General features: G+C 36.2%; 2 protein-coding genes across 2 annotated transcripts; both read right to left on the bottom strand.

Annotated features, from left to right (window-relative positions):
• Positions 1–181: 181 nt before the first annotated feature.
• LOC145594166 (uncharacterized) lies at positions 182–2,575 on the bottom strand. Its single transcript, XM_081650502.1, has 2 exons — positions 2,440–2,575; positions 182–858 (listed from the first exon to the last, which is right to left on the bottom strand). The coding sequence occupies exons 1-2, from the start codon at positions 2,573–2,575 to the stop codon at positions 182–184; spliced, it is 813 nt and encodes a 270-aa protein (XP_081506628.1).
• Positions 883–27,804, bottom strand: LOC145594165 (uncharacterized). The gene is made up of 21 exons (XM_081650501.1): positions 27,202–27,804; positions 26,472–27,095; positions 26,046–26,371; positions 24,333–24,645; positions 21,697–21,776; positions 20,173–20,223; positions 18,274–18,789; positions 17,882–18,140; positions 15,867–15,928; positions 13,623–13,802; positions 13,009–13,060; positions 12,642–12,923; positions 9,247–9,357; positions 8,324–8,515; positions 7,403–7,678; positions 6,507–7,127; positions 4,161–4,636; positions 4,027–4,087; positions 3,850–3,918; positions 2,984–3,453; positions 883–1,735 (listed from the first exon to the last, which is right to left on the bottom strand). The coding sequence occupies exons 1-20, from the start codon at positions 27,802–27,804 to the stop codon at positions 3,367–3,369; spliced, it is 5,241 nt and encodes a 1,746-aa protein (XP_081506627.1). The 3' UTR covers positions 883–1,735; positions 2,984–3,366.

Below are 27,804 nucleotides of genomic sequence, written 5' to 3'. Positions count from 1 at the left end.
AGTGTAACACTAAAAAAAACACCAAGGGATTAGGACTTGTGTAAAACTTTTATTTATTATTATTTTTTTTTCCATTTGTAAATATGGATTAAATTCTTAGGTTCTAGAAGTCTACTCCTTCAGTCCGTTTTCTTGGCACCATGGGCACGCTTTTTTTTTTTTTGAAGACAAACACGGGAAATTAATTTATTAGATCGAGGTCCGCCAAAGAGTGAAAACTTTGGGGGATAGAGTCCGTACAAATAAGTTCACTACTATCGCCCATATCCCACCTAGCCACTAGATGAGCAACCGTATTTCCCGCCCGTCTAACATGCACACAACTGAAATTAACGAAAGCATTACACATTCTACTAATATCCTCATAGAAATGGAAGATTGGAGCCGCACCCTCAAGCTTGTCTCTAATGGCACGAATCACATTCAAAGCATCCCCCTCAAGCACAACGTTCTCGTAGCCAAGCCTATACGCCATCTGAACACCGTAGTGAGCAGCAGCGGCCTCTGCAGTTTCTGTTGGCCACCGTTGAAAGGTTCTCTTCGCAGCAATAAGCAGCAACTTGCCTCCATCATCCCGAACAGACACTCCCAAGCAGACCCCTCCCACTCTAGGCACATAGGCATCGACATTCACCTTGACAAAATGGCGTGGAGGCAGATTCCAGCTAGCTTTTGAGAAATTGATAGGAGCAGGACCACCCCCACCAACTCTAACATTGTAAGTGCAGTAGTCATCACATAATTTGACGAAACTTGCAGCCACCGTTACACCATTGATCTCATCTACATCGCCAAACACTTCTTCATTTCTGCAGCACCAACTACACTTGTTGTAAGCGTTTTTTGGGTCAAATGGTGCTAAAAAAAGGGGATAAAGGGAGTAATATCACTAATACGCAAAAAAGATAGTCAATTTTGGCATATAAAAAAAATGTTAAAAAGAGTTTACATAAACAGAGAAATTCAGAATTTGGCTTGGGTCAATGTTGAAGAATGCTCGTCTTCTAAGAACAGATAACATATATGCATGACTAATTGACTATTAGACCGTTCTTCTGGCTGCCGCAAATGAAAATGGCTTTGCTGAAATATGCCTTGTACATGAATTGACATTAGTTTGTGCAATGTACTTGCTGGAACAGCAAAAAGCAGAAAGGCGATGTGTTTTCATAACCTGATATCAAGCTTTGCCTTGAAACATTTCACTATACAAGATGTCAAAAATTACAACATACTTGGTGAATCATTTCCCAATGTAAGTCAAAATTGGATATGATACATATCAGAAAAAATAAAAATAACTGGATTGCCTATTACAAAACTGCATCAGGAAGAAAGGCAAAACTACAAATTTACAGCGCAAATCAAATGAATAAATTACATGGGTGTTAAGGAAAATAGGTGTCAGGCGTATCATATTGACGCCTTTTATCTGGTGGAAGCAGCCCCTTAAAAGCGGAGATGTGCACCCTTCCCATCTATCTCTAGCTTCAAAGTTGATCATTATGCTACAAGAAGTCATTGTTACAAGCTGTCACCGAGTTCCACTAAACTTTTATTAAAATTGTAAGCCAGGGAGGCTTCACCAGGCTAATAAAAATCGCCGTATGGAATTCTGGAAATATATAAGGGTGGGTCTCTTTTTCCAAGATACTCTTCTTCCAGTGTACAATTAACAGAGGGTATTTACTCAGGCAATCACTCTCCAGATATGAACCAATCATCGTATCCAGATCTGGGAAACCAGAGAATAATTAGAAACAATGTTGAAAACACCAAGTACAGATTTTTACAAGCAAGATTCTGTAGGTTCACAGATATAAGATCTAAAACACAACAATCAACATATTCAATCTACGGGAACAGTTGACTCAAACTATTCATGAACAGAAACATATTAATAAACAAAATGTCTGGTTGACCTCTTCAGATTGCCAACCACCAAGAGAGAGATGTGGTGTTTCAAGGTATGGGTGAGGGTCAAGATCATTTCCCAAAAATGACAATCTACAAGTTTTGTCTACGGAAAAAAGATCTCACTAGAAATAAAATTACAAGAAGAATCCACATGCGCACAAGGCCACAATAAAGTGTAAATTAACCAAAACATAGACGATCTAACAAAAATCCATCATTCTCATTTGTTGAATGTCCAAAAAATCGTGTAAGAGCCAATAGTCAAATATCAAATATTTAGCTAACTCATAAACAAAAGCCCTTTATATTCCAACCAAGTATCATGTTCTATTTGGGTTGACCTAGAATGAGTAAAAAAGGGGGTGGAACATGTGTTTGTTATCGTAATCCAATGTGATAGTGGCTTTACCTATAATTAAAAGTATGTATGAATGTAGTTCAAGTCTTCTCATAAAGTCACGACCTAATGTCAGCCTTTAAGTCCTTTTCCTAGCAGCGGATATACAATAGCCTTTCTCTAGCCTGGAGCCTGGAAAAGCAAAGTCTGATCTAAGAGACGGTAAGGCCCCTGTCCTGAGCCTTGTTTTCTAAGCGAACTAATAGTCCAAGCCTCTTGGTTCAAGGAAGGGGAAGCCTTACGAGGACCAATCAGGTCCATTTGCTCGCTGGCTAGACAAGTTGTAAGAAGAGAACAAACAAAATCTATATGCTCCAATAGGAATCCTAGTAATTTCTAAATCAACTACTCTTGATTCAAGGATTACCTGATTGGAGAAACAATTCAGGTGTTAAAACCAAAAATGATAAAACAAATATATATACTACCTCCGTTACAGGTTATGTGCAACGATTAGACATTTTCCCTCTCTGCTTTATGTCAAATCGTTGCACATAACCTGTAATGGAGGTAGTATATATATATATATATATATATATATATATAAATTAAAATTAAATAGTTAAAGAAAAGAGCATTTTTGCAGGGTAAACTGTGGAAATATCATATCTACCTGAAACGACTAACAATTATCAAACTGAAAAAACTACATAGGAAGAAAAAAAATACCTGTGCAGACGAAGTCTTATGTGAGTGAAGCAACCAAAGGAATGAGGAACATAAACTGATGTGAGCTACTCTGATAAAATTTTACAGCCTGCTCACAATTTCAATTCATAATTGCATCCTTAATCCTGAACTTCACCCCAATGTTGAACTTCATTTCTTTTAGCTACTGAAGAGTAATCAGGCCTTATGTCATCTTCGTTGATACCTCTCACCCGAAATGTGGGAGCCAAAGTAGGGTATCCCACCCTAAACAGCAAATGGTCAAAACCAAGATACAATTTTGCTCCTAACCCCACATCTCAGCCACATTCTCTGCTTCATTCAACTACAGAAAAGAAGACCAAGAGCATTGAGAGACAAACAACATCTCAAAATCTCTTTCATTACAATCCACTTCCAAAATCATTTGACAACTGAAGTATCCCACGCATCTGAAGATATGGGTTCTCCAACAGTTTTTCATTGTTGCTCTGTAGAATAAAGTTACAAAGAAAAGATGAGGAGAGTCAAGCAGTCAAGCTAGGTGATAGATCCAGCATAATACCAACACAGGAGATAAAACATAGTTGCATATAGTCACATCATGCATGCAACCATGCGTACTTAATTTCTTTATCCTTGGTAATACAACAGTCATTGCCAATGCACATATTATAACATTAATATCTTTTATTATACATTAGTAAAAATTATAAAAAAAAAATTAATATTGTGAAAGTATAAATCAAAGCAAATCTAACAAGATCCCACATGACTATGGCTTTCTAACATATAGATCACAAAAGGTGGCTAAAGGAGCTTGTGTGAATAGTGCAAAATCTCAAACCTTGCGATTAAAAAAGATGGAGGAAGTAGTTAGACTATACCTGCTGAGCCCTAAAAACAAGTTGCTGAAGTCTACGTTGGTAATTTTCAAAATCTGCCGTCATCATCCTCTGCAATTACATATACAGAACTATTTGTAAATATTAATCATAGCTATTTAGAAGAGACTAAAGCCACACATATAACAGAACAATTAGACGCAAAATAAAATTTCTTGCCTTCAAAAGGAAGGCAGAAGAGTAATAAGCCACCCTCGAATCCGTATCATCCAAAAGTTGTCTGCAAAAGAGAAAGTGCTCATTTCTTTGACTTGCTCATGGACATTATAAATCTCTTACAGACAAGATTTTACCTGAAAAAATCTTCACCATCAACTTCTTGAAAAGCATCAGAATCTGCTGTGCATTTTGCAATTAGAAGTAAAAGAAGGGCAGCACGAATATCTGACGTTGCGCCCGGGAGGTTTCCTCTTCCCTTGCTGCCAACAGAAACTCCAAGAGCAACGTTATCTGTCGCAGCACCAGCAAGTTGAATCAAGGGCCAATAAAATAAAACAGCTGGAACACGTGCAACCAACTGCAGTGGAACAACAACACTTCCTTGAAGAAGCAAAGCGGCCATCGATGATGTCTCACAAACTAATGATCTACAGGAGTTATCAACATCCTCAAGTCCTCTACGATGAATAGTCTCTTGCAAGGGAACGCATTCGCCTAAATTGGCCTTATTGTTCTTATCCATGGTATTAGAACCTCCACCAAGATGACCTGCATCTGTAGATGCTGGAGGGACTTTCAGGCAGAGCTGGGAGAATAGAATGTCACACATCTGCACAGAGATAGCAAATAATCATACTTCATTTTACAGAAACATCTTCAACATCGTTTCCCATTCATGCCATATTAATAGTAGCTTAAACTGCACAAACATAGAATACAGCTACACACAAGAAATAACTATTGTAAATACCGGTTAAATAACAAAGAACGCATCAATCCCATGAATTCAAAAGGTTCCTTCAACCTAAATACAGGCACATCATTTTCAAATATGTATAGCTGTGGGCTCAAAAATCTCAGTGCAGCAACACTCAATATATAATGCTAAATTTTGAAGTTCGGAAGCTTTCTTGGGTTTATGGTGAAGGATCTCAAATTAATTCAACGAGTAATAAAGGTTCATGGAAAACAAAAGCTCTAATTGGCTTGGAAATGTAACTTTTGTGGTTTTTTTTTTTGGTTCCATGGGCTTGAAATGCAGATTCTTCAGCAGTTCCATCTTCTATGCAGGTTTTTATATTTGGGGGATCCTTCCCAGAGAAATTAATTTTGAGACCCAATTACTGAGAAGATCCATAAAAGACTCGAAATTGGAAATCTAACCTTCAATCCAAAGAGGAAAGATTGACCATGGCGAAACGCACATTGTCCAGCTGGTCGTTGCACTTAGAGGAATACAAAAAGAGAAACCAGTGGACCTTGAGGTATTTCATTATAAGTTGAGCCAAGCTCTTGATCAAAGTAAAACACTAGCACCTGGGTTTCTTTATTTTGTATAGGACATTGATAGCCATAGGTCATTATCAGGGACGGCGTTTCACATCAATTAGCATGACTAATCCCGAGACCAATCATGATATATACTGAAATCAAATGGGAATGATGAACTCAGAGCCTGGGATCTTTCACTTTGACTCTAGCAGATAGAATGAGAGAGATTTTGGTATTGAATGGAAATCTCTACTTAATTTTTTCCTTTCCATGTATGAGAGCCAGGCGGCTCTTGACTGGAGAAGCTCCCAAAAATATCCCTACTTTAATACACTGCTTCTCCCAACCCAGAAGAGAAAAAGGCTTTATTCTAATATTGACCACAGGATAATTGTTGAACTATAAAATCACCAGAATTATTATCTACCACTGATCCTTTCTAAGCATGTTAAGGGCCAATGTGCATATATGGGTGGAGTTTAAATCTTCAAATGCTGAGTCCCCAACTTAAACCTATTAGTTCCAAATTAAACTTCATTTCCTATGGCCTACATCGATGCATTACCATACCTCAATTGATCTAACCCACTTCAAAGTTGAAAAATGCCACAATAAATAGTGGTTTGCACATATATTAATATATAGCAATGTTATTCTTTACCCCCCAAGATAGTATTACTTGACACAAGAAATAGTAATAAATCATGTTTCTGAGTCTAACCAAGATAGTTTTCCTTGACACAAGATATAGTAATATTATTCTTTCACCCCCAAGATGGACTACTAAAATTGGCATCACCAGAATTTGCAAAGTATTTTATAATCAGAGCATTATTTTATTTTCTTTTCAAACAAGACCATGTAAGAAATAATAATAAGAATCAATGACAACTATAATGGTGGCAAAAAAACATCTCTTTGCACAAAAGAGAGCAAATAGTTTACTGTCCCATGTACGCGATTCTTTGAAAACACCCAAAAAAAAAAAAAAAAAAAAAAAAAAGAGGAGATATGCAATTGTTGTTTTCATCTAAAATCTCTACTACTCATATAAAACACTAGAAGCCTATCGTATACACAGTGTTATTGTATCAAGAACACCATGGTCGGGTAAATAGGTTTATGGGTAATTATTCACAAATTTATAACTGACATATCATTGCAGCCAGGATTGAGTATAAAAGTAATAGCAGGATTGAGACGTATACCTTCAAAATGTTGAAGTGATCAGTCTCATTTATCTGAGCCACTAAAGACAAGCAACTACTCATGATGTCTATCACTGAATTTGCCTTTTGAAGGCAATGATCTGGAAGACTATCGCCACCGTTTCTGGTTGAATCCTCAAGCTCATTCTCATCCAAAAGACACTTGCATCGCATGAGAAGTACTTCCAAAACAAACAGGAATCCTGCTCTGATTGTGCTGTCCTTTGACTTCAGCAAGCCACACATAAGCCAGATAGACATTGGAATATCGGAGAGAGCAGAAGAATCTTTCAGGTCAACTAAGGCAATTTGCTGCTGCAAGCTGCTGATGCTCAAAAACAAATTTCCATCACTCCCCTCACTAATTTCAGAAACAAGCAGATCACCTAACCAAATATATCCATTCTGACGGCAAGCTATTCTATCAGAATGAAGAAGAGAGTGCAATGTAGCCCACGATAATTTAGCGGCGTTGCTAACATTCCTTCCTATTACTCCATCGTCAATGCTTTTCAAAAGTTTATATGATTTTGTGTGCTGTCTCATATCGGAGAACTCTTTCTGTAGGTGAGTAAATGAGCTTATAATTGAATCGAACTCACTCATAACCTTCTCGAGGATCTGGATATAAGAAGGCAATACCAAAATAGATTAAAATGCAAACATCTTGAAGCTTAGATTTGTAACATTTGAACAAACAGCCTATAAGGCCAAAACCATTAACAAACCAGCAACGATAACAGCTCCAGATTTTTTCAAGAAAACGCATGGCTAATAAGTCCCAATTAATATTTAGATAATATCACAGAACAAATACTTTAATTCATATGAACATTTGCATATAATAAATCATACAAGATGAAATAAAGAGGGAAGCAAAATGAAGAATATATTACGGTGTTCAATTGTTCACTGTCTGAGTATCTGGACAATGCAGAAGACACTGATCTTCTCAAGAGTTCTCCAATCCTATCAACTCCTAGATTAACAGAAATATGGAAAGCTTCAGGAGCATTGGCAAGAGACAGCAAAGTTGCAAGGGGTTGAATCTCATCAATTAAATACTCAGGGCCACCAGTAGCAATATTTGCTACATTAATGTGATGCAAAACATAATCAAAAAGCAATGAATAAAGATTTCTCTTCTCCTCCCTTGTTCTAGCAAGTGAATACTGCATTGAAAAGTGACAAGACAAAATTAGAAGGGAAAAGTGCACTTGGAACTCAAAGATACAGAATATCGAAATATTAAAGCGTGCATGAACATCCTTGACAGAATATGTTAAACTGACAGTGAACTATATTCTTTTGCTTATATCAGTTAAATTTGGAATGAGAAATTAATTTTAATTAAAAGTCTAATTGGCTATCAATTTTTTTATCCCAAATATCCTACCAATGGCTATGATGCAATGCCCCAATTACACTCAAAGGATAATGTCAAAAAAAAAATTAACAATTTGTCTATTCCATCTAAATACAGTACGAACCTACACATCACATCTTATCTATCCCTAGCATTTAATAGGAATACCTGTAAATGTAGAATTGGAAGGAATATAAAATATAAAAAATAAATATTAGTTAAAAGGATGTTTAATCTGCAGTCCAAGTGTCTGAATCATCAAAAGAGAGATAAAATTTTTGGCAAAATATTGAACCGATTATAATGGTCTATCAACAATAGAATTTCAAGCACCTCTACAATTAACAAACCATTTGATCAGATCCTTTCCTTATTTAGAAAAAAAAGGGGTATAGAGGGGCTGAGACAAGCACACATGGGGGGTTAAGATCCTGTACAAATGACAGCATACCTCCAGGAAGATAAAATCAATCCCTCCAATCATATCAACTTGCTCTGCAAGAAATTTGGGGGTACTTGTAGTAATTGTACCCTGTTCATCAGGAAGATCATAGAACATCCTTGCTAATATTGATATGAGCTTCGAATGGACAACTTCTGCCCATGAGCTCATTCTACTAACTTCTAACAATGCCTTTACAACCTGAAAATGGATAAAAACAAGAGATATCAGTCAACAGATTAAATTATTGAGAAGAGCATAGGGTAATTCAACCCATTCTATCGATTTTCGATGATATAGGTAGGTAGTATTTGAAAGTATATATATCCTCCGTGTCAAATGTTTTACTTTTGTACTATTACTATACTAACTTCAACTGCATATATTTTTACTAATTACAGAGAAGCAAATGTTATCAAGTATTATAATAGCTTTGACAGCATATTTTTACTAATTGAGAAGCAACTTTCATCAAGTAATAGTACAAAACTAATTGCAATTTTAGTTTCGTACCACCTCTGCATTAATAATATTAATTAATGAGAAGCAAATGATATCAAGCAAAATGTTGTTTCATTAGTTTCACTGCATAATTCAAAATATCAACTTTTTAAATTTTCCACTTATAGTTAATTAGGGATATATATGGTCATAATTCTGTATCAGCATGTGTGCTAGTCAAAATAAATGCTCGCCATACAGATTAAACAACTAAATCTACGAACATCAATATTTCTTAAACATAAACAAAAATACCCCACACACACACACACACACAAAGGGGGGGGGGGGGGGGGGGAGGGAGGATAAAAGAGGAAAGCTGCCATCAGATCGTTTCTTTCAGCTAATAATTTCCAAAGAGCATGCAGCTAATAATTTCCAAAAAGCATGCAGCTAAAAACAGATCCTATTTACAAAAGCAAAGGACTCACCCTTATATCAAGGCCTTTCAGTCGAATCCTTCGGATTTTGCCTCCATCACAAACAAAATAAAGCAAACAACTTAAAGCAGACGCCCAGACAGATTCTTGTTTCTCTTCTATCTGCAAATTTAAAAAACATACGATCACAGATGTTATAAACCAGAAATTCAATGTGGTAGTTTAACAAACTAAAACTAGCAGGATACATCATTATTTCTTTATCTAATTAACTACAAGCTATATGACAGCTATACTTCAGCTGCTTGCATTACTAGCACGTATTTATCAAGTGTCTTTAGAGAACAGAAGATAGCTACAAAGGTATATCCAAGCAAAATATAGCTTTTTCATCATATTATGAGAACCCTCGGGCTAAGACAAAGATGGGTAAACTTGGGTTAACTTAGCATACTGAAGTGGTAACCAAGCATACAAACTAGTGATAGGGGTGTAAATGGTCTAGAAAATGTCCTATGTCCAAAGTCCAATCCAATCTAATCAAGTAACCCAAACAAACGCTTTCAACAGCTTAGCCTTAGCCTTTCAAGTGGAAGTAGAAAGAGGAAAAAGATGACAATAATGCATTTTTAATAGGTGTTCTAACAAAAGGAGTCGCCAAAAATCTTGAGGTAAATAGTGTTCTTTACCAACAAGTCAAATACCCAATTTTGTTCAATTAAGGGGTTGCCCCAATTGTTATTGGTTTCAAAAGATTGATAACCTCGCTATAATAACACAACAAAACAGTCTCGAGTAAGTTAAACAAGTTAGATTGCTAAAGAAGCGAATAGGTGAACATATGACAAAATATACAAATGCTTCCATAAATTGAGAGATAAAGTCAAGGCTACAATTGTACAAGTCGAAGAAAAGATTACCTCCATGTTCATACAATTGGAAGGAATGTCTGATCTTCATTACAGACTAAGGTTTTAAACTATCACTTGGCAACTAAACCAAGGGAAACTAAGAAAGCTTAAAGAAAATGAAATGCTTTTGTTAATACTAATATAGACAAACATAGTGTGGTTTATCCCCCAAACTCCAATAAACGCCATACGGTTATGTCTCTTAGCGCCAGTCCTCATAAATTTCGAAATGTTCTATTTGCTTCTAAAATGGCTCCATTCCATCCTCAGGGCTTTCCATTTGGGCCTTGTTGTTAAGTCACATTCTCCATCGTTAGACTATATCATTTTATGAGTAAACCCTTAGCCAAGTGCCAAAGTCAAAATAAAAAAAAATCAAGAATCTTAATTTTGGGTGTAACAAATGCCCCCCTAATTTGAGTGGTTGATGGCATTTGAAACTAGACAAATCATGACTTAACTTAGCAAAATTATAGAAGTATTGAGTGTTTAAACGCTAACATTAAGAAATCTAGAAAGCATTCAACATCACTTCATATAATATATATTAAAATATGTACAAAAAATAGAGCAGTAATTCCCTCACCAAACTCTATTCAATAGAAGTTACTTTCTCTCTTTAAACTCTGATCATACAGTTTCTCTCTCCATCTTTCAAAAACTTAACTCATTTTCTCCCAAATCACAAGAAAAATACTTTCAATGGCTGAAGATTTAAATCCTATTGAAGAAAAATCCTAATCTACAACAGGAGGTGACTAAAATCTAAGATGATTCTGGTTATTAGGAGGCCTCTCCATATATATATTTCTGTATATATTTAGACCTTATTCAAGAGCATTCACGATTCAAGACTCTTATGTTTTGAAATGCTCTTTCTTTTGTACATGTTTAATTATATATTACATGAAGTTATGTTCAATGTTTTCTAATATTTCTATATTTCTTAATGTTAGCATTTAAACAGACTCAAAACTTCTATAATTTTGCTAAGTCATGTTTTGTCTGGTTTCAAACGTCATCGACCACACAAATCAGGGAGGCATTTGTTACACCCAAAATTAAATTTCTTGACTTATTTTGGCATTGACACTTAACTAACAAAGGGGTTGACTAGTCCAATGAAGGAAAATGTAATTGAACAACAAGGCCTAAATGGAAAGCCCAAAGGATTTAATGGAGCCGGTTTAGAAGCAAATTTGTCGGATATAATTATCACCCATAAGACGTGTATCAACCTTTCCTCAAAGAAGAAGATCCAACAGAATACTCCTGGGAATTACAAAAGGAGAATAATACACAGCAACTTTTTACGGCCCCCCAACTTCCTATCAAAAGTGTCACTCCAAAAATGAAAACTCCAAGAGAAACTTTTACCATTCCTCGCCTTAAAGAAGGAAATAGGAGTAAAAAATGAGCAGATGATTGAACATAGAAAGGAGAAAATGATACTAAATGCATGAAGTGCTGTACACCTGCCCAAGAATTCTTCCAAAAAGCACTGCTCTCTCCATTACCACCTTACAATTAGCCAAGAGAGAAAAAAAAAAAAAAAAAAAAAAAAAAAAAGAGAGAGAGAGAGAGAGAGAGAGAGAAGAATCTTGTGAACTAACTGCCAAGGAATTGTGAAAGGAGCTATACCCCTGCTCAAGAATTCTTCCAAAAAGCACTCCTCTCTCCATTACCACCTTACAAAGCCAAGGGAAAAAATAAAAAAGAGAAAGAAACCGGTGAACTAACTGCCTAGGACTAGTGAAGGGAACCAGAAAAGCTGATAGTGATTCCATCCATTCCACTAGTGAACGGAACCAGAAAAGCTGATATTGATTCCATCCGTTCCATTGAATTCCTTATTTGTTCCATTTCACTTACTTCCCAGTCCAGCAGAAAGCAATGCAACCACTTTCCACAAAAACGATATTTTTCGACACCAAATTACCTAAACCCATGCTAACCTCTTACTTAGATCTACAATCAAACTGCCATTTCACATGATCACCCCTCCTCATTCACCTACCCCAGAAGAACACATAAAATCCTCTCATAAGCCTTTTTAGTCTTTTAGCAATACCCAGAACATTAAAAAGGAAAAGGAAGTGTATAGGTAGATTAGAAGTAAATTTGACTGAGATTAATACAAACCCTAAGGCCTAAAGAAAAGCAAGCATCTCTTGTCTACCAATATGAAAAAATAACCAAACTCTACTCCCCTAGGATGCATCCCACTCAAGACATCAACTACCAAAGAAACAAATAAGGTGAACGAAAATCACCATGCCTCAACCCAAGAGAAGTACAACCACCACCTAGGAAACTCATTAGATAAAACTCAAAAATACACAAAAGAGAATACATCCCTGAATCCATCTCCTCCACTAGAATCATTAGATTCAGCTTCCAATAAGCTCTGATGAAGCGTGCCCGCTGGACACTTTCCATTTTCAAGCTAGGAGTCATTTGGTGATTTAGTAGCTATTCAAGTATTGTAATAAAATAAAAGGAAAACGAAAAATAGCCAAGCACGACAGAACATACCTGAACTAGAAGCAAAAGAATCTCATAGAGGATGTTTAATATCCAGGATTCAAAATCATCAATTGCTGAGGAATCCCCGGTGTTTTTGTTAGAATCTGTTCTCTTTCTCTGACTCCCCACTTGAGCCTCGCTGTCCAAGGATAAGTCTTGAGGATATTCTTCGTCAATAGTTGTAACATCATCCAGCACAACAGGCTCCAATAGGTGAGCATGAACAGCAAGATTTAATATCAAGTCAAAAGCACGAGTCCTAGAAGACAGTCTGGGAGAGCAAACCATATCCTGAAAACAAGTTCCTAGGGTTAAGAGGCACAAACACCAATTTACAAGAATACTATAGGAAAGGTGTATCTAGTCAGTAGGGTACCTCAAGCATAGATAAAGTGAGAGGAGCAGCAGATCCAGGATCCAAAATATACCTGCAAACAAAAAAGCAAAGAAATATTTTTAGTCCAACAAAATGTGTTAGAAGCAGCAAACAATCACATATAACTCACAAACATTATAGGTGGTTACTAGGAATACAATAATCACAAGCCGTGAATCTTATAAAAATCTGACAAATGTTGATGGTCTATTCTACTCATATTTTATATGACAATTGAGAGCAGTGGATAGTAACCTATTAGTAATAATACCCTATAATTCATGATAATGTGAAATAATAATTTACACAAGGAAAAAAAAAATTATAAACTGTACAAGAATATAAAAACAGGGTCTCCCTTTTTATGTGGGAAAAAAAATGATGAAATTTAAAAGCAAAATTAAAAATGAAAACCAAGAATAATTTTCTTTCAATCTAGAATATATTTGATGATGATCACTCTGAGTGATAAATTAAATAAGCATTACTAATATGTATTTTGTATATGCATAGGAAACACTAAAATCTAGAATGAAAATCTCGTTAAACCAAAGACCAACACCAATAATAGTAACATAGGCACTGTCCAAAAGAAAAAGAGTGAGAGAACTTACATGTCAATAACAAGTTTAATAAGGACACTGACAGCCACATCAATGGATGGCTTTGTGCGATGGTTACTCAATCCTGTTGAAATTGTCATTAGATTTGCATTTGGCATGGAGGTCTCTGAGCAAACAGCTGTTATGACCTCACCCACTTCGGTAGGATTCAGTTTTAGAGGCTGCTGTTCACTGAATCATGCAAAAATTACAAACATTCAGTGAAAACTCTAAATAAGCATGGAAGTTCCTCTAGAATTACGGCTTTTACCTATTAATATTCAAGTACCATTAATTAATGTGTAAAGCATGCTATATATTATCAGCAGATAACAACACTTAACAATCTCACAGCCTCACAGTCACTCAAAAAGACCAGAGTAGAAACATAATTCCAGAGTGACAGTTCATTATTGGAACATGTTATATGACAGTTTTATCTACTAAAGTCTGGTTAGGATGGACTACAACAAGAAAGACCCTGTTGTAAACAGTTTCAGCAACATATTTGTCATTCAGATATGGACAATATGTAATTTCTAAAAGAGTAAATAGCAATTAGCATAAAAGATTCCAAGCTGATACTAAAGTCTGAAGTCAGAACCCAATAGTTATACCACATTAGCAAGCAACTCAGGAGAGAGCAATGATGATAATCTACAATCAAAGCATGACAATGATAGCTTTTGCACTTATATAGGTGATAAATTTATTTATTTATTTATTATATTTTTTTTAAAAAATAAAAAAGGGGGTGAATTTATCATTCTATCTTGTTTGTTTTGTACGTATGTTTCATAAGTATTTCTTATTTCTTCAAACCCCCCCCCCCCCCCCAACACACACACAACAGATCACAATGGATAATATAAATAAATAAACAGGATTAACATAGAGTATTGAGAACAAGAAAGAGCTAAGGAACATTGGATGCATTTCATTTTGGCATGTATATGGAATGACAAGGAAGCAAAGGATATAAGAAAATATTAAAATGCCTCCTACTTTACTCCCACACATTACCCAACCTACTATACTCTTCAAATATCCTCCTGGACCAAAATTGGTCCTGTCTTTATATGATTATTTGTTTCTTAATCTCTCTCCTCTTATAAGAAGACCCAATGCACTAAATCCACATACACGATAGATAAAAAAAAAATAATTAAAAAAAATTTAAATCAATAAAATTAACCTGTAAACTTCTAGATGAGAGAGAAAAGAAGATTATAAAGAAGCTCGAGACTCAACAATGGCAGGCACTATTATTCAAGCAACTCCTTTGATTTTTTTTTCGGAACTGCTTTTTGGATTTATTATTAAACTTCAAGCCCGGTGGCTTCATAAAATGAGTGCGGAAATCGAGATGAAAATTTAGAAGTGAGAAGTTTTTTTTCATGAATTTGTGGTTAATGAAGGGGATGATGCTTTTAACGGAGTAAACTATATTCATTGTTATTGTTTGATGATTATGGAGAGTAAAAAAACATACAGAGTAATGAATTGATAAAAGAAACATAGAGAAAGAGTGGATATAGAGGAGAGACAGGGGGTATGGAGGAGAGAGGAAAGAGAAGAGGTTTATTATGTGGAAGAGAGAAAGGAGGAGGGTATAATTGTCATGTAACAATACAAAACTTACTCAAACAAGAACCGTGACAACTATAAACATAACTTCCCTTAAGGGAATACGTGTCAACCAAAAAAGATGGAAAAACTTCTTTTCATTTTTTCCCCAACAATGTTTCCCAAGAAGTCTTCCGGAAAGAGCTAAGGCATAGCACAGCAGGATCTGTAAAAGAAGTAGTTGTTGATAGCATACCCAAAGTATCCCCAATGTAACAATACAGACCATCAGTTTCATCATCCTCAACAATTCAAAATAAATGCAGCACAATACAACCACATGCATCTGTTCATGTGATCAAGAAAGCATAGAGATTATAAACACTAAATAATGATTAATGACCAGGAAATGATAGCAATGCACCAAATGAGAACCACCATCATTAAAATAGGAAGAGACAATTTGCTTCTACGCTAGAGAATAAAGAACAGAGAAAACAACGAATTACAGTCATTATAGAGCCAAATAAGACTCAGATGCATCTCTGTATGGTAAGGAGAAACGAAGCAACTAAACAGGAAAAATCATTCCACGAGTGAAGGGCAACTGTAAGATTTCTGATAGCACTAAGCAAAGATGAAATGGAAGTAATTACAGCAGAATTGAGATTTTCAGCACTTATGTCCTACCTGTAATGACGATATTGAAACAATGGTCGTGCCCGTGGCCGAAATGTGCTCACTGAACAATCCTCCCTGATTAAAAAGAAGAGAACCAGCTATGAGATTCAACATGAGATACCAAAATTAATACTTCAAATACCTGCACAATGTATATACTTTTCAAGGTATTTGTGTTGTTTTAAACCACCAGCATTACTTAAGCAGATCATTAGTTATTCAAAGATCCATATTTAGTGTTTGAATTAGATAGATAGAAAATTTATCCTAGACTTCTGTGCTCATAAATTTCCCAGTTTACGTCATACCAATTACAAATAATATGACTCTAGCAACATTAGTATAGACCAGAAAAAAAAAAAAAAAAAAAAAAAAAAAAAAAAAAAAAAAAAAAAACTTTATTCAACCAAAAAATAGTAAAATTTAAATGCATTCATCTTAAAACCACAGCAACTAGTTTCATACCCCCTTGAGGACCATTACCAACTCCCCCCAAATAAAATAAGATTAAAAATAAAAAATAAAAACACCACCACCACCTTCAACCAATCTACAACACATTCTACTCCAATCTTGATAAAAGGCAGCAAAAGCAGTCACCATAGTCTAACAAAAGGTATAAAGTACCTCATCCACCTCTCATAGGATTTTGGACATATGTAGGTTGCTATGTAATAAAATGTTTGATTAACCATTACAATCTTTTTCATTACGAAATCTCAATTCTTGATACGGACCATTACTATTCCTTGTCCATCTTCTCATAAGTTTGAGCTAAATAAAGGTAAATACGTAACAGTATTGTCATTTTTTTCAATAAAACAATCTTCATTACCTGACGTCCTGACCACAATCTAAGTACAGTTCACTATTGAAATATGAAACCTTTAGAAACTTCAATTTTTTTATGGTACTTCACTCATCTGTCATCTCCATATATAAGAGTCACCTTAACTCTTACACTACCAACTATATCTTACGAAAATTGAAATAATTTTTCTAGCCACAAATATATTAGGAAATAAAGATAATGTGATTTAAGTGTTAATCTTAAGGTTCATGTGGTGTTTCCACCCTCTGAAAGTGGCATGTTAATTTAGGTCATTTCAGCACTTGGTAGCTTTCGACTGTCCACCATGTTTGACAAGATTCCTAGCAATTCAATTATGTTCAAGCTTATAGTAACAAAAAATGTCCAAGCAACATGCAAAAAACAACATTCCCTACATTGCAAAGCTTAACCACAAAAGGCACTGATAAATTAAGGCAGGACACTCGTCAACTATGTTTCTCCGCAAACAATACAACCATTCCTAAAGGAAAGCTCATAACTCACAATGCAAAAACAAAACAACCTGAAGTCACCAATTTAACAAGGACATAAACAAATGCGTGTAATTGTAGTTTATTACTTATGCTAAGCCTATTCAAACAAGTCATCCATGTAAAGCCTCTTTTTTTTTCCAATTTAAATAAATTCCATAAATTTTTTAATTCAATTTCAGCAACAAGAGCCTCTTTTTTTTCCAATGGGTGATTTAGCCAACTAGAATCATATGTCACTTATTCTCACTCCTCTAGTTTCTTCTTCCTTCATGAAGTTCAACTCACCAAAAACAGAAAGAGGTTAAACATTTAGGTGATGATTACACTTATAGCAGGCTCTTTCTCTCTCAATACTACCAAGGTTCTTTCTCACACATCCAAGTTTAAACCAAACAACTCTTGGGGAATATCCTTAGATCTCTCTTAAAGCTTTCAAATCCATGGGTTATGTGCTTCTGTAAGTAAAACAATGAGACCACACCATATATATCTTCCTTCCTGATTAAGAGACAAAAAAGGGTGGCCACAACACTAATTCTAACTTGGTAAAATAAAGGAAGAAGTGTGTATAACGCAGATCATAAATGCCTTAAATTCTGTATAAAAGATTAAGAGAATAGACATAAGAAAGATAGACACAAAAAACCAGATTAACGGGGGAAGGGGGGGGGGGGGGGGGGAGCACTTTCAAAAATAACTTGCCATATCTGCTGAGACCCAGATTTGGTCCGTTTAGATGCTGTTATAATTCTCAAGTGATGACGAGCAGAGGCACTGTTAGTGACTGAAGACATTGAGGAGGGCTGCAACAGTTGATCAAGATAAGGCATGTCAGCAGTACCAAAGTGTCTCCATGGTTGGCCTTTTTTTGAATCCAAGTCGGAAACAAGTAGGGCAGCTGCGCCCACGTCAAGCAAATTAGATCTCGTCAAGTCTTGGGCATTAAAATATTTATCACTGCAACAAAATAAATTTATGATTAGGTCTACAGTTATAAAAATACCCTATAATGATCTCAAACTCTTAATTAGAGACCTACAACATGCAATAATACCAGCTATGACTAGATATATGCAACATAATTAATTACCCAACAATTAACTTAGCAGCAGAGTCTTGATCACTATTCCAGCGCCATTTTAGAACATCAGCAGTAATATATTCTAGATCTTCAACTCCATCAGAACTTTCAATCTTTCTTTGGCTAGGAACAGATAAAGTAGTATCTATCCTTCCTGATGATTCTCCATCACTTGCAGGACTTAACTGAGAATTGAAAGATCTACTCAATAAAGATGACAGCGAAGGAAGAGTCTGCCTTGGTGCTGAAGGGGCTCCAGCAAAAGCTGCTGGTTGAAATGACCGTCTTGGAATATGTTGTGCCACCAAGGAACGAACATAATTTAGTGACTTCATAAGTGATGCAGAAGCAAAGCTAGAAACAGGCACAGGCGCACCATTGACCGGAGCCTTTGCAGCACTAGATTGCTGGTTCAACGAGTGTGACCATGGCAACAATTTCCGACTCAAACCAATATCACATTCAGCAATTATCTGTACACAAAATTTGTCAATCTGCAGCAACGTCTCTTCACTAGGCTTATATCTGACCATAAGACGGGAAAAAAGGAACACAAGGTTTTAAGTCAAAAGCTGTATCAAGGAACAACACTCATCCAATCCCTAAGACAAACAAAAGAAAAAAGAAAGGGTGGATGACAACAGTACCTAGCTCTGGAACAATCAACCAGGTAAATAGTTTATAGCCTTTGTTGCAATTATTAAACTATTTTTATATAATGGCAGACTTGTCAGTAATCTAAGTCCTTAAGCACTAAAGGTATGTTTTGGCTGACATTCAATTTCATGAATGCCAAAGGCTTACCTAAATTGCTGTGACACACTGACAAACCACCCCCCCCCTCCTGATCGACCTACAATTTGGCAACACGTATTGCTTGAGGTTTGTTAGCATTCCAGACATCTGGGATATGTGAACTAGATCTCTCAAATTGGCATACCAACATTGAAAGTCTCCAACATGGTATTCTATATATGCTTGATAGATCTTTTACCATGTGAAGGACCAAAAGAGTTTTGGACAAAAAGAGGGTGTCACCCACATTCAAAAGGCAAGCAAGAAGCAGAGTACATTCAAGTGGAGAGCTAGAAGCAAAAAATCATCACTCTTAGGGTAATAGATCCACAAAAGCAAGAGACACAATTCACGGGAACAAGGAAATTTTGGCTCAAAAACATGGAGATGTAAATGCTTAAGGCAACTAAAAAGCTCCAGGATACAATAATCACATCGAAGATGTCAGCAACGAACAACAACTTGTGTAATTCAGAGCCCAAAATTAACTCCATAGTGGAATTAAGTGTGCAAAAAAAAGCTTAAAGTATAGGAACGGAGAAGTGGACAGCTCTCTTCTTATTCTTCAACCATGAGATATTCTAACCAACACTTCCTTCTTTTTGCCTAAAAACTCCTTACCTGGACTTCAAACTAAATTTGCCACTATCTGAACTTCTAAGTTAATATGAACCTATTGGCCCTAACTTAAGTTAATCTAAGCTTGCCTACAGTTTCAGTCGTAAATTATTTTGTTAACTTTTATCCAACTTTTTTTTTCCTATATTTGACCTAAATTTGCTGGTAACATAAGATTTAAAGGTGAAAAGGACTAGGAATACATATTTTGGAAACCTTAATAAATTATAATTGTAAAAGATGTCTTAGTAGTGCTGCAATTAGAGGTTGTCAATTCGGGTGTGTAGGTCGGGTTCGGTGAGGTTGGGTCAGGTTTATTTTAAATTTGAGTCATGCTAACTTAATGTGCCCATACAAGTCAAATCTGAATTTGATTTTAAATCAGGTCGGGTAGGGTCGGTTTTGGACACCTGTAGCTGCAATTCTATCATATATTGGGTAGAAACACACATGAGTATATTATCATATAAAACAAACAAGAGAAGATAAACAAACCTTAAGAGATGACGTTTTAAGAGAGCCACACACCTCGCAACAACAGCAGGGCTGCAGATATAAAATAAGAATCAGTGGCTAAACCTGTCACTGTTCTCATCAAACCATAGATGCCTGATGTCTGAACGAAGACAATTACATATCACAGGGTGTAACAACTCATAAACTTATAGCCCTTACATACTGCTTTTTCTGACATATTGATCAATAGAGCCAAAAATAAGCTAAGACATATTCTTGCAGAGAATGCACTGATTATATATACTACCTCCGTTTATTATTAAGTGCAACTTTGGGGCTTGACACAGAAACCAATGCAAAATTTGATAATAGTGATTAATGTATTTTAGGGGTATGTAATTAAGTTGGAGAGAGAATGTAGGGATATTTAATCAACCACCCACTGTCACCACCAAGACAACCCAACACCACCTCCGCCTTCACCAACACCGCCGCCGCCTTCACCAACGGCTTCACCACCGATTCTACTACGGTACTACCCCTACGAAACCACCACCACTACCAACCCCACAAAACCACCACCACTACCAACCACCACGAAACCACCACCACTACCAACCCCACGAAAGTACGAAACCCACCAGCACCACCTCGACGAAATCCCACCCCACGAAAAACAAAACCCACAAAATCCAGGAAAACCCATGAAGATGAATCCCCACTTCACCATCACCGCTGCCAACCCCACGAAACCACCATGCTCATGAAATGCCGATGAAGTTCCACTGTGAAAACCCAACGAAATCTGACAAAAACCACCCTAAAATCCCAGAAATCCTACAAAATTCTTGAAGTTGAAGAGAGAGAAAGAAGATCTATAAAAATTGAAGGGTTAATGAGATTGAAAGAGGAGAGAGAAAATATGGGGGAAGATGAAGATGAAGATGGGTTTCTTGAATTGAAGATGAAGAGTTGATGAATTAGATTGGGTTGGTTGGGGTGAAAATTGGGTGAGAATTAGTGATTAATTAAATCTGATTATAGGTAGTAAGTTGTGTTTTAATTTTTTAAATGAGGGTAGAATTGACATTTGACTAGGTTTTTTTTACTAAAAGAGGAAAGAAATTTCTTAGTTGCACATAATAGCAAGCGGACAAAAATAGCAAAAGTTGCACATAATAATAAACGGAGGTAGTATAATAATTTATAAGTTTAACAGTTTTTTTAAAGTATTTGTCTTTCTAATGCAATAAAATAACTAACATTTAGCCATGTAACAATTGACTTAGCCTACACCTATGTAAACATATATTGACACAACCTAACAAAGACATTGAGGTTATTAATGAATTAGGCATTGTAAAAAATATTAATCTTTAGGGATTAAAACTTTATTTTGATTTATTTTATCTAAATGATGATGTAACATTCTACTACATCAATTAGTCAATGTAAAAAATTTGTCTGATATTATGTTCATATTCTATAAATACAAATGTGTACTTATAATCAATACACGCATGTTGTTTTGGATATAATGAGATGGTGAGCAAAAGTAGCTACCTGCGATCTCTCTCGGCAAGAGTATGTTCTAATATAATACAATAGGCAAGGTCAGTCGTCGATGGAGCGGCCAAATAATCCTGATATTCACCATGAACATCAGTTATTTGATCATTTAACATATTTCATCTCATAAAAAAGATCATTTAATATGTAAGCATAGGTATAACGCATATGTAAAAGCCACAAATAAAGATATAAATATGAGCTTTGACTGAATGAACATCAGTTATTTGATCATTTAACATATTTCATCTCATAAACAAGATTATTTAATATGTAAGCATAGATATAACGCATATGTAAAAGCCACAAAAAAAGATATATAAATGAGCTTTGACTGAAGCCGCAATTCACCACTAATATAATAGTCCTGTAAGAACAAAATATCAAATCACATAGAAGAAGATAAATCTCAACAATTGACCAGGAGTAAAAAGATAGAGAACAAGCTATCCTCCCATCCTCCAACAATAGTAACTATAACACCATCACCCCTTTTTTTTAATCTATGAATATGAGTAGCTCCTAAAAATCATAACAGATATAGTCTACAATGAGGACAAATTTCACATTCCCACAACATAAATCATCAGCAAAGCATAGCTGCTAAGCTGCTTTCTTCCTAGCTCTTCTAAACCTCACCAGACGCACCTGCATTCCAAAAATCAAAGGAGCAAAACCTTCCCCCAAAGATCGCACACTACATGACAATGAAGAAAATGCAGGTAGAATCCACCACTAGTTCCACAATGCAGACAAAGATCCAGTGAAATAAAAGGGGCCTATTAGTATTATTCCTGGCCAATGCTAGAGTCCAAATAAAATGTCCGGCTTTCGTATCCTAGAAACTACAAACACCATTTATTTTCCCTAGAAGAATAATTGAAATATTAGGGCAGAGTGAAAAAAATAATTACACAGGTTCATTGCAATTCACTACACACACCATCTTTTTCCCCTTCCCTTATAATGCAACCCTACTTAAATAAAAGGAAAGAACGGGTACTAGTAGAAGTAAAAAGTTCTTTGGTTGTGAGGCACACCAGATATTGCTAAGCTCATAACCTGATTAAAACAACCTTGAAAAACAGGTACTCCCTTGGCAGATTCTCTCTGACTACTACTCTTTCTTCAAGAGCTTAAGCAACAACTGGTGACAAATACATCAAAGGATATGTGGACTTAGGACCAGGAAGAAATGAAGATATGGCAGAATGTTAATAATACAATTTCTTGATGCATAAGGAAAATAAGTTCATCAAGAATAGAGTTTTCTGAGATATCATTAATCAGAAAAGTTTAATTCTTGCTTTTTTCCAGACTGATACAACTGTTAAGGGGGGTGTAGTGCAAAAGCTGGTCATGGAAGTGGTGTGGAGGCCTCTGGGAATGAATTTGTTTGAGGAAGGAATGAAAGAGGGTGATTTTTTTTTGGTATAATTTAGACATCTTTGTTCCCTAATTCCCTAATAAGGGGCAACTCAAATACTCAATCCTCTAGAATGGGGTGGGGAACTAAAATTCATGGGTTTGGGGGTTTTGAACAATTGAAAGTGTTTTGTCAAAAATCATTTGAAAGTGAAAAGAATATCACAAAAATATACCATAAAACAGCAACAAAGATATATAAAGGTGTTCACTTTGTTTTTTTCTTGATTCCTTAAAATTATACAGCCTCAAAAACTATATCTTTGGCCCCCAATAAAACCTACTGTCTAGGAATTGATTACAATCTTTGATGACCACCTATAAAATTATAACTTCTTTGCAAGGTAATTCTTCCAATGGCAAAACTCATGCTTACTGCTCATACTCAAACCATCAATTTATTTAACAAATTTGCTCATCTTTCTTTAAAAGCAACATTATCATACCATTCTGCATGCTTAAAGCCATGATAAAACATGGTTGGAGAAACATATAAATATACTGGTTCCTTTGGTTCCATTTAACAAAAAAGTTTCCTAAAAGGTAATCATATTAATCAACAAAGAAGATATAAACTGACCATTCAATTTCATTATCGATCTAAAACAAGATGCACATTACAAGCACAGTAGTAGACTACGGAGAAATTTAAAAAACCAATATAAAAGTCCTTCTCTAACAGCTCCTGCGAAAGCATAGTACCCTCTGAAAAAGCTCGAGTAGCACTAAGATAAACACGTTCCATGAACCTAGGCACAAAGCGTGCTCGAATAAATTGAAGGTTTTGCCACTTTGTGAGTAAAACTAAAGAATTATTGATTAGTCTTCACGTCTCAATACTAGAGTCCCACATTACATTCCCCTACTTCACAATCACCCTGACTAACTACGAAAACTCGGCTCGTGCAAATTAAAGAAGCTCAAAGCACTCAAATTCATATCAAATCAATCCCCAATTGCCACAATTTCAATTAAGCACACAAGAACTCCTCCCAAATCACTCAATTTCAACTTCCAAACCAAAATTGTCAACAAATATAATCAAACAATCCAATTTACCACATAACAAATCAACAAAATACATCCACCACAACAGAAAAACTTCAACAAAAACAACAATTAACCTAAAAAGCAGAATTCAAAACAAGCAATTCAGAATCAAAATGCAGACAAAACAAACCCTAGAAAAAACCACGAAAACAAACCCGAAGAGTTCGCGAAGCTTCGGATGCATGAATTGAAGGACTACTAGCAGGATGATGAGACGAAAGAGCAGAAATTGAAGAAAACGAAGACGAAGAAGACGAGGAAGAGAGAGAATCAGCAACAGCACGACGAAGAGGTTCAGGAGGTTTCTTAATCGACGAAGATCTCAGCCTTGAAACAGCACCAAGCTGCAACCTCGCCGACGCCGAAGCCGCCGCCGTCGTCGTCGTCGTAGTGGCTCTTCCAGGGCTACGAGATGGGCTATTGTAGCGACTCGACATTGAAATTGAAGGTCCTTTAATGGCGGAATTTCTGCGATCAAAGGAATTTGAAGTATGGTAAATCAGTCTGCATTTGAGGAAGAAAGAACAAGTGTTTATGGTTTTTTTTTTTTTATTATAAAAAATTATAATGTTATTGTGTTTAAGGAAGGTTGAATGAATGAATGAGATGTAGAAATTCTTAAATTTCGGTGTGTGAGCACGTATTAGCTGGCAGGCGCTTTGGGGGAGGGGCCAAGGGGATTTCTTGTCAGTGGGAAAGAGAGTGTGATTATGTGAGGTTTAGAGGGGTACTTTTGTCTTTCTCTGTGTGGGTTTCTACGATGGTAAAGGCCCTGTTCTTTTAACTTTAATTTTGTTGAACTGAAATTATTTTTACTGAACTTAAATTATTTTACTGAACTGAAATTAATTTTACTGAACTGAAACTATTTTTGCTGAACTGAAATTATTTTTACTGATTTTTTATTATAATTCTTCTTTATGAAAACTGAATTTTACTGAACTAACCTTATTTTTACTGAACTGAAATTATATTTACTGAAGTAAAATAATTTTTTTTTTTTTGAGGAAAAGTGAAATCAATTTATCTGAACTGAACTTATTTTTACTGAACTGAAATTATTTTTGCTTAATATTATTTTTTAAGGTGAAAAGAATAGGGCCTAAGAGGAGATTCTAGCTTAAAAGATGATGTACAAGGTGAGCAAAACTTCTAGGTTAATGAAGTTGGAACCAGACTCGGTTGAGAATCGGCGGGTTCATAACTAGAATTGGTGGGTTTCATAATTAGAATTGGAACATTGAGTTTAATTCCGGGTAGTAAATTACAAACCGGTCTGGAACAGGCGGCTTCAAAACTGGAACTGGGATACCAAGTCCAATTTCGTCTAGTAATCGATTCCAATCTTAATTCTCAATTTTTTGGCGTCTTTCTTTCACAGCAAGCTGACCTTTAATTACACACCTTCCACATAAAATGGCAGAGCTTTGGTAGAGCATCCATGTTTCAAATCCTATGACACACATCCTCAGTCACCAATTCATCATTCACAATGTTTAAATACTTAGTAAAGATAGATTAAATTAATATTATAATTTGTGCTATTTTTCAACAATTACTAAGTATAAACTTCTTTTTATCAAAAAAAAAATAATAATTCTTATATTTTTTATACTTGCAACACTTCCCTTTAATGCACAATACTTTTTTTTTTTTGAAAGAACATAACGGTGTATAAATTAATTAAAGGACAAAATGTCCGAGAGTACATAAGGTGAAATCTCCGGGGGACAAAGATTCACCCATACTTGTTCTACACCGCTAGGCAAAAGCTTGGCTAAATGATGAGCAGCGAAATTGCCATCTCTTCTAACATGATTATCTAAATCGAAATAAAGCTAGAACTTAAAGAGAGAACATCTTCTAACACATTATCTAAATCAGAGAGAAAAACATCAGCTTTTGTTAGGCGATTCACAAGCACCTGGCAAACGGTCTCCACTATTATATCATTGAACCCATGAGCTTTAGCAAGCCTTACTGCCATACACACGGCCTTTGCTTCAGCTATCTCTGGCGGCCAACAAGCACGGACTCTTCTAGTTGCTGCGAAAAGAACCTTCCCCTCACTGTCCCTTGCGACCGCACCCATTCCCACCCATCCCTCAGTGGCGAGAGATGCATCAGCGTTAACTTTGACTGCACCAGCAGGGGGGCTTCCAGTGCTTACTGCTCCTCTTCTCTTTCGGCAAGGCTGAAGTGTAAATTTTCTTACTGTAATTTCCAAACTCCTCAGCAAGTCTGCAAGCTCGAGCCACTAGCACTCCATTTGGTGTCCATGTTCCTTCAAACACCTTTTTATTCCTGTCACCCCACACACACCAAGCCAGGTAAGCAGCCCTTTGTTGTAGCTTCACATTTGCACTCTTCCAACCGAGCACAAGCTCACAAGGATCTCCTGCATTATTAGCACGAAGGGGAGAGCAGCCACAGTCTTCCCAAAGCTCCTCAACACGCATACACCCAAAAATAGCATGATAACCAGTTTCCACCTCTCCACACCACGGGCAGCAAGCTTCATCAATCATGTGCCGCGCCAAAAGTAGAGCCTTTGTGGGTAAAGTACCCGTACAAAACCTCCGTAGAAAGTGGCGCACCTTAGGTGATACTTCAAGGCTCCAAATAAAAACCCACACTTGATGAAAATCATCAAAATTGCAGCCTTTACCCAACATGTATGCATTCTTGGTCGAGTATAATCCATCCTTGGAGAAAGCCCATGTCAAAGCATCCTTAGGTTCTCTCCAGCTCAATGGAAGTGCTAAAATGCACTTTTGGTCTCTCGAATTAAAAATCCGAGAAATCAACTCAACGTTCCAGTCCATACACTCAAACTTTATCAGGTCACACACATGAGAAACTTCACTACATTCTGCAGTAGTAACAAACCTACCACTCTCATCCGCCACCCACGGGTCCTGCCATATGTTCACTTGAGTTCCAATCCCTATTCGCCAAATCACTCCCTCTTTCACCAGTGATTTTGCACTCCACACACTTTGCCACGAGTAACTCCCCGCATACCCAAGTGAGGCTTCGAGAAAAGAGCAATTCGGATAGTACTTCGCCTAGGAGCGAACTCTCATTATGAACCAATCTCCACGCTTGTCGACCCAAAAGTGCATCATTAAACACACGTAGATCTCTAAAGCCCATACCTCCTAAGCACTTGGGGGTGCAAAGCGCACTCCAACTTCTCCAATGTGTCTTTCGACGAGTATCCGAGCTACCCCAAAAAAACCATGCCATGGCACTATGGATCTTCTCAATCACCGAGCATGGGAATTTATATACTCCCATCAAATAAGTTGGGATGGCTTGTATTACAGCTTTTAGGAGTACCTCTTTACCAGCTCTAGAGAGGAGTTTTTCTTTCCATCCTTGTAGCTTTTTCCAAATTCTGTCGAGCAAGGCTTCGAACACCACCCTTTTTGATCTTCCTGGAACAGTTGGAATGCCAAGGTACTTCTCATGCCTATCCACTTGCCGCATACTCAAAACATTCATCAATTCTTCTCTTTGCTCTTGTCTAACACCTTTGCTAAAAGACACCTCCGACTTTTCATAATTAATTTTCTGACCGGATGCTGCTTCATATTGGTTGAGAATTTCAACTATTTTTGGCAT

This window comes from Chenopodium album, chromosome 19, assembly GCF_948465745.1.
Source record: "Chenopodium album chromosome 19, dcCheAlbu1.1, whole genome shotgun sequence".
NCBI lineage: Eukaryota > Viridiplantae > Streptophyta > Magnoliopsida > Caryophyllales > Amaranthaceae > Chenopodium > Chenopodium album.
This window is presented reverse-complemented; position numbering and strand designations above follow the sequence as displayed.